Source organism: Humulus lupulus, chromosome 1 (genome assembly GCF_963169125.1).
Source record: "Humulus lupulus chromosome 1, drHumLupu1.1, whole genome shotgun sequence".
In the NCBI taxonomy this organism is placed as follows: Eukaryota; Viridiplantae; Streptophyta; class Magnoliopsida; order Rosales; family Cannabaceae; genus Humulus; species Humulus lupulus.
Window position 1 is genome coordinate 202,687,749 of NC_084793.1, and position 12,064 is coordinate 202,699,812.

A 12,064-nucleotide genomic window follows, 5' to 3' on the forward strand; every position below is an offset into this window, starting at 1 on the left:
CAATTGGGGAGGCCATTCCTATTGATTACAAGTACAAAGTTGGATGTCAAAGCATGGGTACTTATAATGAATTTTGATGGTGAAGTTATACAGTTTTATATGTTGAATTCTATTGATAAGTACAAGAGGAAGAAGGTTCTGTTAAATGACCCACCATAACAATTAAGGCCACATCATTCAGTCGAGCTAACGACATTAAACAAAGAAAACTTGTGGGAGTTTTTCTTACTCTTATCTTTTTATTTTGCATTGATTTTTTATTTAGTATATGTTGTAGCGACCCAAATTTGCTAAAAAGGCTTAGGGCCTTGATTAGCATGCCTGGAGGGCAATAAGTGGTTTATTATTATTATATGTGAATTTTCATGAGTATGTGATTAGAGATGCATGTGTTAGGTGAATTAAATATGCATGTGGGCCACATCTGGCTATTAGGGGCATGATTGTAATGTTAGCTTGCGGAGAGCATAAATGTGATAAATGTGAATAATTGTGATATATTTGTGAAATATCTGTGTTGCACGATCCGAGACAGTCCTAGGGAGTTGTTAGCCAGAAAGTCACAGTCGAAAATCCGACTCGGGGCGAGTCGAGGGGTATTTCGGGAATTACACGTTTTATGAGGTTATTGAGTTATGGAAATAAATATTTGGATATATATTTGAGGTTAGAATGTTTAGGAGGGAAAATTGGGGAAATGTACCATTTTACCCTCGAGGATGTTTTTGGCACCCCGAGTCTTTGAATGTAACCTTATAGACTTAAGTTAAATAAAACAAAATATAGGAAACCGTCAAAATTTTCTAAACTGACCCTATCTCTCTCTTGTCTTCTCTCCTTTGGAAGCTTGGGGAAACCTTGGAGAATCTAATAAAAGACTAAGAAATTTCAGCTGGGATTTTGGGAGCTAGATGCTTGGAGCTTAGGGAACTGATTTAGGGATTCACTTCTGCCCAAGGTAAGCTTTTAATATGTTGAGTTGTGTTGAATTGCACCTGGTTTTCTACTGAAATGTTAGAGTTTTGCATGTGTGTTGGGTGAAGGACCATTCTTGAGATTTGATGAGGTTTAGAGCTAGTTCTTTGTTAGGTTTTGTTACAGAAAACATAGTAGAGCTTCTGTGATTGATGGTTTGGATTGTTTGTTTGATTTTGGGGATAATTGAATTGGTTTTCATGGTAAAAATGGAGGACTTTTCTGGGTTTGAAGGGTCGGGCCGCGGCATTGTTCCTACTGAGTCGTGACCCTCTGAAGCAGAATGGTGGCCTGGAAGAAGGGCGGGCCGCGGCACGCCTGCCCTGTTTTGGGGCTGCTCTCGGGTTTGGGGGCGGGTCGCGACATGGCCTCATGGGGCCGTAGCTCTTAGTGCATTTTTTAGCTTTAAAGTGTGTTTAGGCTTGGGAACTCGAGGGTTAAGGCTCGGGATGGATTTTATCACCCGGGTTGATAAAATTCAAGGTCCCGGAGTCTAGAACTATGACCCATAGTTATTTAATGGATTAGAACTTGATGGATGGATATTTTTGGTGCATTTTGACTAGGGTTTCAGCGAGGCTCGGACTAGAGGACTGTGCTCAGGACATCGGTGCTTGGGAAGCTCAGGATACAAGTAAGAAAATTGTTGTTCCCATAGAGCTTGTGTTGCAGGGCACGACCCTATATGATTGTGTTGCAGGGCATTGCCCCTTTGATTGAGTCTATTCATGTTCAAGTATCTTTTTAGTTATGCTATGTGTGCATATTTGTGAATAAACGGCAAGAATTAGGAACGGCGAGGGTCGGGAATGGCAAAGGCCGAGAACGGCAAGGGGCCGAGAGCTGCGTTTAGCACGGGGAGCGGGAGTTGCCAGGGCGAGACCCTAAAGGATACCTAGGATATCCTTACGGTGTAGACCGCGAACCCAAGGCCTGGTAAGTGCCTGGGACGGCATGGTCGTATGTGTTTAGCCTAATGGTGGCTTGTTTTCATGTTAAGTGTTTGATTTGCATATGCTATCTGCTTGTGTGGGTTTTCTTGCTGGGCTTCGGCTCACGGGTGCTCTATGGTGCAGGTAAGGGCAATGGGAAAGTCGACCAACCATGAGTACAGAGAGCATGAAGCGGCGAGTACATGTTTGGCCTGCCTGGCTGCCACGACAAGGGGTATTTTGGGAGATGGTTGTACTAAACCTAGATTTTGTCGTTTAGCCGACTCTGACTATATTTTTGAGTTGTAAATATTTCTAAAAGGTATTTTGGGATCCCAAATGTCAAACATTTTACAATTTTCAGTAAATGGTTTATTTTCAAAGTTTATAACTCTAATTATGGTTTAATTACACTTTTATTTTAAAACCTTGATTAGCGAGTTAATTGCACGTTTTAAACTCACTTAGTAACAACTCTAAGGCGGTAGGGCGTTACAACTTGGTATCAGAGCGAGCCAAGGTTTATGGTTTCTGGAGGTTGACCGAACATGTACGCTCGCTGTCAGTGACAAGCTCGACTTAGGGTTGGTTGGTAATAATTGACTTATATGTTTTAATATGTGCTTAAATGCCCAGTTTGCCTGCTTATCTCATATAGAGCATGATGAATGAGTTAACATATGCATGATGCCAGGGCATGGCCCGTTGTGTGTTTTATGTTATCTGTATGTTATGTGGATTGTTGTTTGTGGTTGACTGATGTGATTAGGAGGTGGTTTTGGATGTTGTTATCATGCCTGATGAGCGGCGTCATTGATTGTAGGCATATTTGTTAAGATTCCTCGACAATCATCGAGACTCTGCGGCAGTAGGGCCGAGGATGACAACCAGGGTCAGGACCCTCCACCTGCCCCACAGAATTGGCAACAGATGTTTGCCGGACTGGAAGCAAGATTGCAACAAACAAAGAAAGAGCTTCGACAATTGAGGTAGCAGGCCCCTCCACAGGTCACTGGGCTACCGGTTCAATAGGTTGTGGCACCAATGCCGGTTCAATCTGTTGTGGAGAACAAGTGGGAACCTTTATATGAGAGATTCAGAAAGCAGCATCCTCCCACCTTTGAGGGTGGACCAGACCCACTGCGAGCAGAGCACTGGATGAATATGATTTCCTCTATTCTCGATTTTATGAGGGTTGAGGGGAACGAGAGTGTACCTTGTGCAAGCTACATGTTCAGAGAGGATGCCCGCATCTGGTGGGATGTAGTAGTTCAGAGGAGGAATGTGACAGTGATGACTTGGGAAGAGTTCAGAAACGCCTTTAATGAGAAATATTACAGTGTAGCAGTCCGAGCCGCAAAGGTTGACGAGTTTATCAACCTGACTCAGTACCGGTTGACCATGACAGAGTATGCTCTGAAATTTGACTGATTGGCGAAGTTTGCGCTAGATTTGGTGCCGACAGATGTGGCAAGAAGAGACAGATTCGTATGGGGATTGAATGTTATGATCACCCATGATGTGAAGATCACTTTAGACCCAGAGACTACTACCTATGCTCAGGTTATAGACAAGGACCTTATAGCTGAGGGGGCCGAGGACCAGATTTGGAGAGAGAGCGCTGTTAGGCGCGATGCCAGGAGGACGATGCCTCCTTTTATTGGATCCAATCGGGGTAGTGGCTCCAGTGAACAGAAGAGGAAGGCCCCATATTACTTTGTTCCTCCTAGTTCGGACAGGAGGGCACGGGGTGCTTCTAGTGGTCATCAGGGAAGAAGTGACAACCAAAGGATTTTTCCAGTGTATCCTCGATGCAGACGACGACATTAGGGTGAGTGCAAGATTAGGGCCTGCTTTTTCTGTGGGAGTGCCAATCATCTGAAGAAAGACTGCCCACAAGCCAAGAAAGATGAGCTGAAGTAGAGCGATAGTCTCGCTCCTGCTAGGGTGTTTACTTTGACTCAGACTGAGGCGGAGGCTAGCCCCTCGGTTGTGACAGGTTAGTTTTCTAGTGCTGGTTCTTCTTATACTGCATTATTTGATTCAGGAGCTACTCATTCATTTGTATCTGCTAGAGTGATAGATCAGCTGTGTAGACCTAGTGTTCTGTATACTAGGGGTTTTCAGACTTTGTTGCCGACTGGGGAACTGGAAGTCTCTAGGAGATGGATTAGAGCTTTACCAGTAGAGGTAGATGGTAGGGAGTTTTTTGCTGATCTGATTGAGCTTGCGATGGATGACTTTGATATGATCCTAGGGATGGATTGGCTATCAAAGTATGGGGCGACAATTGACTGCAAGCGCAGGATGGTGACGTTTGAACCAGAAGGGGAGGTACCCTTTGTATTTGTGGGAGCAGTTAGTGGACTGCGAGTACCTATGATTTCAGCACTGAGGGCTAGGGACATGATGCAAGAAGGTTGCATAGGATTCCTAGCGAATGTTGTGGATACCTCTAGGGTTGTGTCGGTTGGACCGGGGGAGACCAGATTGGTATGTGAGTTTCCAGATTTATTTCCAACAGATTTGCCAGGGTTTCTGCCGCAGCGGGAGATTGATTTTTTTATAGAGTTGGTACCAGGAGCGGAGCCAGTATCTAGGACACTGTACAGAATGGCTCCGGTGGAGTTTAAGGAGTTGAAGATTCAGTTGCAGGAGTTACTGGATTTGGGGTTCATCAGACCGAGTTTCTCACCAAGGGGTGCTCCAGTGTTGTTTGTCAAGAAGAAGGATGGATCTCTTAGGATGTGTATTGATTACAGGGAGCTGAACAAGTTGACCATCAAGACTAAGTATCCATTGCCTAGGATTGATGATTTGTTTGACCAACTACAGGGAAAGACGGTGTTTTCTAAGATAGATCTTCGGTCAGGTTACCATCAGTTAAGGATTAAAGAAGAGGACATACCAAAGACCGCTTTCCGAATGAGGTATGGACACTATGATTCCTGATTATGTCCTTTGGATTAACCAATGCCCCAGCAGCTTTTATGGACATGATGAATAGGGTTTTCACGGACTATATTAGACAAGTTTGTGATTGTGTTCATCGACGACATTTTGGTGTACTCTCAGTCAGAGGCAGAACATGAGCAGCACCTATGTTTGGTATTACAGCGGTTAAGGGAGCATAGGTTATATGCTAAGTTCAGCAAGTGTGAGTTATGGTTACCACAAGTTACATTTCGGGGCCATATCGTTAGTAAGGAGGGGATTCTGGTTGACCCAAGTAAGATTGAGGCAGTGAGAGACTAGCCTAGACCGAGCAGTGTTCCTGAAGTGGAGTTTTCTGGGATTGGCAAGGTATTATCGGCGGTTTGTTGAGGGGTTCTCCAGAATAGCAACGCCATTGACAGAATTGACAAAGAAGAAGACAAAGTATGTTTTGACAGACAGATGTGAGAACAGCTTCAAAGAGTTGAAGCGGCGACTAATCACCGCGCCAGTGTTGAGTTTGCCGACGGACAATGAGAAGTTTGCAGTTTCTTGTGATGCCTCCAGACAGGGTTTAGGGTGTGTGCTAATGCAAGCTGGGAAAGTGATAGCCTACGCATCAAGATAGTTAAAGGAGTATGAACAGAGATATCCTACGCATGATCTAGAATTGGCAGCGGTGGTATTTGCACTTAAGATTTGGAGGCATTATCTATATGGTGAGAAGTGTGAGATATACACTGACCATAAGAGTTTGAAGTACTTCTTTACATAGAAGGATCTGAATATGCATCAGAGATGGCGGCTAAAGTTGGTCAAGGATTATGGTTGTGACATCCTCTACCATCCTGGGAAGACTAATGTAGTGGCTGATGCATTGAGTCGGAAAGGCCCAGGACAGTTGTTCAGTTCGAGAAAAATATCTTATAAACTAGCTGAGGAGATGACTAGAGTAGGTATAAAGTTGGTGGTTGTCCAGTTAGCCAACATCACTCTTCAGTCTACGCTCCTTGAGAGGATCAAGGAGGCGCAGGGGAATGATTCTCAGTTGAAGGGTCACAGGGAGAACGTCTTAGTCGGAGTGGCTAAGGACTTTTCTATCTCAGAGATGGGGTTACTGAAGTACAAGGGTCGGATCTATGTTCCGATGGATTCTGATATCTGGTGGAAGATCTTAGATGAACTGCATACCACTCCCTATTCCTTACATCCAGGTATGACAAAGATGTACCAGGATCTGAGAGCTTTGTATTGGTGGTTGGGCATGAAGAGGGATGTGGTGGATTATGTGGCCAAGTGCCTAACTTGTCAGCAGGTTAAGGCTGAACATCAGAGGCCAGCAAGGTTGCTACAGCCTCTGGGGATTCCAGAGTAGAAGTGGGAAGATATCACCATGGACTTCGTGGTTGGTTTGCCGAAGACTGTGGGACAGCATGATTTGGTGTGGGTGATTGTGGATAGGTATACCAAATCCGCCCACTTTTTACCTGTCAGGACGACTTATACCGTGGAGCAGTATGCTGAGTTATATGTGAAGGAATTTGTTCGACTTCATGGGGCTCCAAGGTCGATAGTATCCGACAGGGACCCCACCTTCACCTCCAAGTTTTGGGAGAGTCTGCAGAAGTCTATGGGAACGCAGTTGCGGTTTAGTACCGCTTATCATCCTCAGACAGATGGACAGTCTGAGAGGATGATTTAGATATTGGAGGACATGCTACGAGCCTGTGTGCTATATTTTGGGCGATCTTGGAGTAAGTACCTCCCTTTGATTGAGTTTTCGTATAATAACAGTTATCAGGCGACTGTCGGAGTGGCTCCGTATGAGATGCTTTATGGGAGAAAGTGCATATCACCTATTCATTGGGATGAGACAGGTGAGAGGAGGTACTTAGGTCCTAAGATGGTTCAGAGGACCAATGAGGCGGTTGAGAATATTAGAGCTAGAATGCTCGCCTCCTAGAGTTGCCAGAAGAGTTACTCAGACTTGAAACGCAGGAGCGTGGAATTTCAGGTTGGTGACCATGTGTTCCTTAGGGTTTCACCTTTAAGGGGAGTGAAACAATTTGGTGTTCGGGGAAAGCTGAACCCTAGATTTTTTGGCCCCTTCGAGATTCTGGAATAGGTTGGAGAGGTAGCTTACAGATTGGCGATGCCTCCAGCCTTATCAGGGGTTCATGATGTGTCTGATTCGACGCATGTTCTAAGTTATGAGAATTTGGAGTTGGATCAGGATTTGTCTTATGAGGAGAAGTCGGTTCAGATTCTCGACCGGAAGGACAAAGTCTTGCGGAGCAAGACCATCGCCTTGGTGAAGGTGTTGTGGAGGAACAACAAGGTTGAGGAGGCGACGTGGGAACTTGAATCAGAGATGCGGGAGCAGTATCCTGAGTTGTTCAGGTAATTTCGAGGATGAAATTTCTGTAAGGAAGGGATAGTTGTAGCGACCCAAATTTGCTAAAAAGGCTTAGGGCCTTGATTAGCGTGCCTCGAGGGCAATAAGTGGTTTATTATTATTATTATTATTACTATTATTTTTTTTTTTTTTTGATGAAGAAGAATGGATGAACTTCATTAATCAAACAACCAAGGATACAGACTCTAACAGCTCAAACAACCGAAGGCTAACAACAGCAAGCCTCAAAAGACATAATACAACAAGCTACAGCCAAACCAATACAGGGAAAACAGAGCAGAACACTAGACAATTACATAGTGAATTGAGCAAGTAAACGAGTTTGCTGAGCAGATAACTTCTTTTTACTAATTCTAATAAGCCTATGCTATACTAAAAGCTTAACTTCAGCAGCTAAACTAGAAGCAGTCCGAGAGCAATGGTCAAAAACACAGCCATTGCGATTCCTCCAAATGCAGTACACTACAGCAGCTAACAACATGTTATAAATGTGAGACAGTAACCCATTGTTTCTGCTAGAAAGCCAATCTCTCCATTTGTCAAATTCATAAGGCCATAAACTGATATCCATCCACTCAGAGAGTTGCTCCAGAACCTTAACTGATAATGGACAAGCAAAGAATAAGTGGGAGTGGCTCTCTACATAATTACCACAAACTAGGCACATGACAGAATCAAGAGGAACTCTGAACCTCAACAAATTATCATAAGTCAGCAACTGAGAGTTTATAACCTGCCATAACAGAAATCTATGCATAGGTAAGGATAATCTACACCATACTGCTTTGTAGTATCCAACCTGAACATGATTCAAGGAATGAATATAAAGATTGGCAGAGTTAAACTTCCCATTTAAACCAGCAGCAATGATTTCCTCCTTACTGAATTTGCCTCTGAGATTGCATAATTTCCTCCAATACCAGCTGGTATCCTGAGGTAATCTATAGGACCAGAAATCAGAGTCTTTCAGATAAATTGAGTTTATCCATTTCACCCACAACACATCATGCTTTTCAGAGATAGCCCAAATATACTTAGCTAAAATAGTACGATTCCATCTCTGGCCATTTCTGAATCCGAGCCCCCCAAAAGCCTTAGGCAAACAGACTTTGTCCCAAGAAGCCATATGAATCTTGCATCTATTACCATTAAGACCCCAAAGAAAGCCACGACAAAGCCTCTCAATTTCCTTGATTACACTTTGAGGCAGAATAAAAATGCTTATCCAATAATTCCTCAAACCAAACATAACAGAATGAATTAGTTGCATTCTGCCTGCAAAGGATAGATGTCTACTAGCCCAGGTGTGTAATCTCATTTTCATTTTTTGAATGATGACATCACAATCTTCATGTTTCCATTTTGTAGGTCTCATAGGGACTCCAAGATATTTAAGAGGAAACACCCCCTCAGATAGTCTCAATTCAGCAGACAAAAGCACTCGGTCTGCTGCTGAAATTCCCCCATAGAAGACCTGAGATTTGCTCTCATTAATCTGAAGCCTAGTCACAGAACTAAACTTCCCCATCACACTCTTAATGATTTTAACTAATGATAAAGCCCCTTTGCAAAAAATCAATAAGTCATCAGCAAAACAAAGGCTAATGAGATTAAGATTCTTACACAAAGGATGGAATCTGAAGGCTGAGTTTTGAGCAGCTAAATGGAGACTACGAGTAAGATACTCCATAACTAAGACAAATAATAGAGAGGAAATTGGATCCCCTTGTCTCAGCCCCTTCTTCCCTTTGAACCTGTCCTGGACCCTTCCATTCATAATTAAAGAATAGAAAGTTTTGGAAATACAGATCATAATCCAACCAATAAATCTAGAAGGGAAACATAAAGCCTTTAGGAGATCCTCAATAAATCTCCAATCTATTATATCGTAAGATTTGCTTATGTCAACTTTAATTGCACACCGTGGTGAAATGGACAATCTTCTGTAATTCTTGATGATATCTTGACAAATGAGAACATTCACTATAAGAAATCTGATCTTTACCTACCAATATTTTACCTACCAATATATATTGGTAGGGAAAGTAGGGTTTTGCCTACCAATATTTATTGGTAGATAATATTAGTAGGTAAATGATAGTCCATTATATTATATTTCGGAACATAGCTTTACCTACCAATAATATCAGTAGGTAGTGATCTTTACCTACGTATATTATGGAGGGAAATTTTTTAACCATTCCCGCTCAATTTTCCCCCCATTTTTTATTTTCATTATATTATTTTATTATTATAAATGCTTATTTGGAAGCTTATGTGGAGTAAATAATATGATGTGTACACAATGTATAACATGTGGCATGCCACGTGTGTACATAGTTGGAAAAAATATAAATAACATATATTTATAATACATTTTAATAATACTTATTGGGCCTTTCAGCCAGGGATTAGGGTTCTTTTTTTTTTTCAGCACCACATAGTAGAAGGAAAGGAGAAGTATGGGCGGCTGGGTTCTCAGCCAAGGTGTTCTTCTTGGCGACGACGACAACGATGCAGTGCTCGGAGACGGCTGCAAGTGATTCTTGATGCATGTTCCTGGTGCTCGACAACGGCTACAGGTGGTTATCGACGCTTGAACTTCTCAGCAACGCTACAGAGGTGGTCGGAGCTACATGCATCCTCAACACGGCGGCTGTGCAGGCTGGGTTGGTCTCAGATTGGGCGTTAGCAGCAGCAGGTATTTAAGCTTTATATTTTTATTATTAGTAGTAATAGATAGTTATATATATATATGTAACTCTGTCGGTTCATACGAATGTGATGGAGCTTCTAGTTGGGGTCTTTCTTCAGACCTCTAAGCTTGGACTATCCATAATCTCATTCATGTCAGAAAATTTGTAAGTTTATTCAAATGTATATTTTTTTCTTCTTTTTTTATGTGTCGGATTTTTTGTTGTTTTTTTTTTTTTTGTCATTTGGTTCTAGCTCTGTGTTATTATGATTGTATCTTCCCTAAGAAAGGTCTGTAGATTGTATTTTGTTTGGGCACTCAGCCCTACTCGAGCAAATTGTGATCATTTGGTATGAGATTGGAACATTTATTTTGATAATTTTCTTTTGTCTGTGTCATTGTATTTCTGTGTGTTTTCTCTTTAATGTATATAAATATATATATGCATATATAGGATGATGGTCCTACCTTTTTGCTGGTTACAATGGTAAGTCAATTTAATTATAATTGAAGTTTCTTTCTCTTCCTGTAATGATGAGCCACAATTACAAGTGTATATAATCTGATTAACTATGACCTTTATGATTATTATTTTTTGTTAATTTGTACAGAATTACAATTATTTCTAACTCATTTTTATATGAATTGCATTCATATTAGTATAATGTTAGACTGTATAGGAGTTTTGTTTGTCTTCTAATGCTTAAGTACTCTTTTCATTGTTATGCGATTCCAAATTGCAACAAGCACCTAAGGTTTTCTCAGAATCTTTCCGAGACAAAAAAATAACACAAAGATGGTTGTATCCTTTGGCTAAAAATAAAAATAGTGAGAAGATTCATTTGGTTTCATGTCATATGTTATTCTCATTTTTTTATTTCTTATGCATTCAAAGTGTTTGAAAAAATACCTAATAGAATGACATGAAAAGAATAACTATTTTTTAAAAAAATTTGATTAATACTTGTTTTCTTTAATTGATAAAATACTTGTCCTCTAAATAATACACAGTGGAACATTCTTTTTTAGTGATATGGAATTTCTGATGGATTAGTGATGTGTTCTTGAAACTCATGTAATGTTTCTTTAACTTAATAGTTATACCTCATCTTTGATTTCATATATAAAGTATGTCCATTATTAATTTTGAGGTCCTAAGCTTCTCTGTAATACATTGTTGATGTTTGTGTGGGTGGGCAATGTAGGCTTTGTGAAGCTTGCAAGCACTGAGATTTTCATTGTGTTAGTAACATTAAGTTATTTGCACATTTTTTAGTTCTGTTTTTTTTTTTGTTATGCGTATTAAATCAATTAAGACTAGACATAGTATGCCTCTATGGCATGATGAAATCTTATTGAATGCTAATGATATTAAAGCAATTTATGACCTCCATCCTCTTTCTGCTCACAACTTTTTGTTAGCCTTTTATTAGTATTTTTAAATATTATACTATATGCTTGTCACATTTTATGTTCATTTCTTTCCACAACATTTTACAGGGGATAGCAATAGGGGTCCATGAGTGCTGGGTAAGTTTTATTTCCTTCTTTTCTATGGGTTAGCTTCTCTCTATTTTCTTCTTTTCAAGAACTTCAACACTTTAGAATTTTAGTTAAATGATTGAAACCTGGTGACTGCAACAGTGGGCTGGGCATCTCTGGATTCACGGCTGGTTTTGCAGCAGGTTTTCTTTTTCTTTTTTTTAATTTCTTTGCTTATATAAATATATATGCTATTTACTATGGTCTAGGTGTGGAAATATGCTCAAGTGAAATTCTCCCATATCATTGCAATACTTATGTGAACTTTTTAAAATTAAATGCAATGGTTTGACTGGGGTTTGCTACGTGAGGCAAAGTGACTGAGTTTGCAATTCGGCAAGGGCTATTATATAGTTTAAAGGATATTGTGATATTTTTGTTTTGAGTATATGCCAATGCCTGGGATGGTAGATTCAAACCACTTGTTTGAGGTGATAATGGTGACATTTATCAGTTCTTTGCATTTTGTGTGATTTTGAAATTAAAAGTTTGGATTCAATGAATCAATGGGTGATATATGTTAGTGAGAAATTAAATGTTTATTCCACTATTATGTAGATTAATTGTTTC

At 40.7% G+C, this 12,064-nt stretch overlaps 1 protein-coding gene across 1 annotated transcript; it reads right to left on the reverse strand.

Moving 5' to 3' along the window:
* Positions 1 to 7,624: 7,624 nt before the first annotated feature.
* LOC133827545 (uncharacterized) lies at positions 7,625 to 8,947 on the reverse strand. Its single transcript, XM_062258831.1, has one exon. The coding sequence runs from the start codon at positions 8,945 to 8,947 to the stop codon at positions 7,625 to 7,627; it is 1,323 nt and encodes a 440-aa protein (XP_062114815.1).
* Positions 8,948 to 12,064: the final 3,117 nt, after the last annotated feature.

What these genes read in the sequence shown, in the direction of transcription:
- LOC133827545 (XM_062258831.1), bottom strand. Translation starts at nt 8,947, where the DNA reads ATGGAGTATCTTACTCGTAGTCTCCATTTAGCTGCTCAAAACTCAGCC.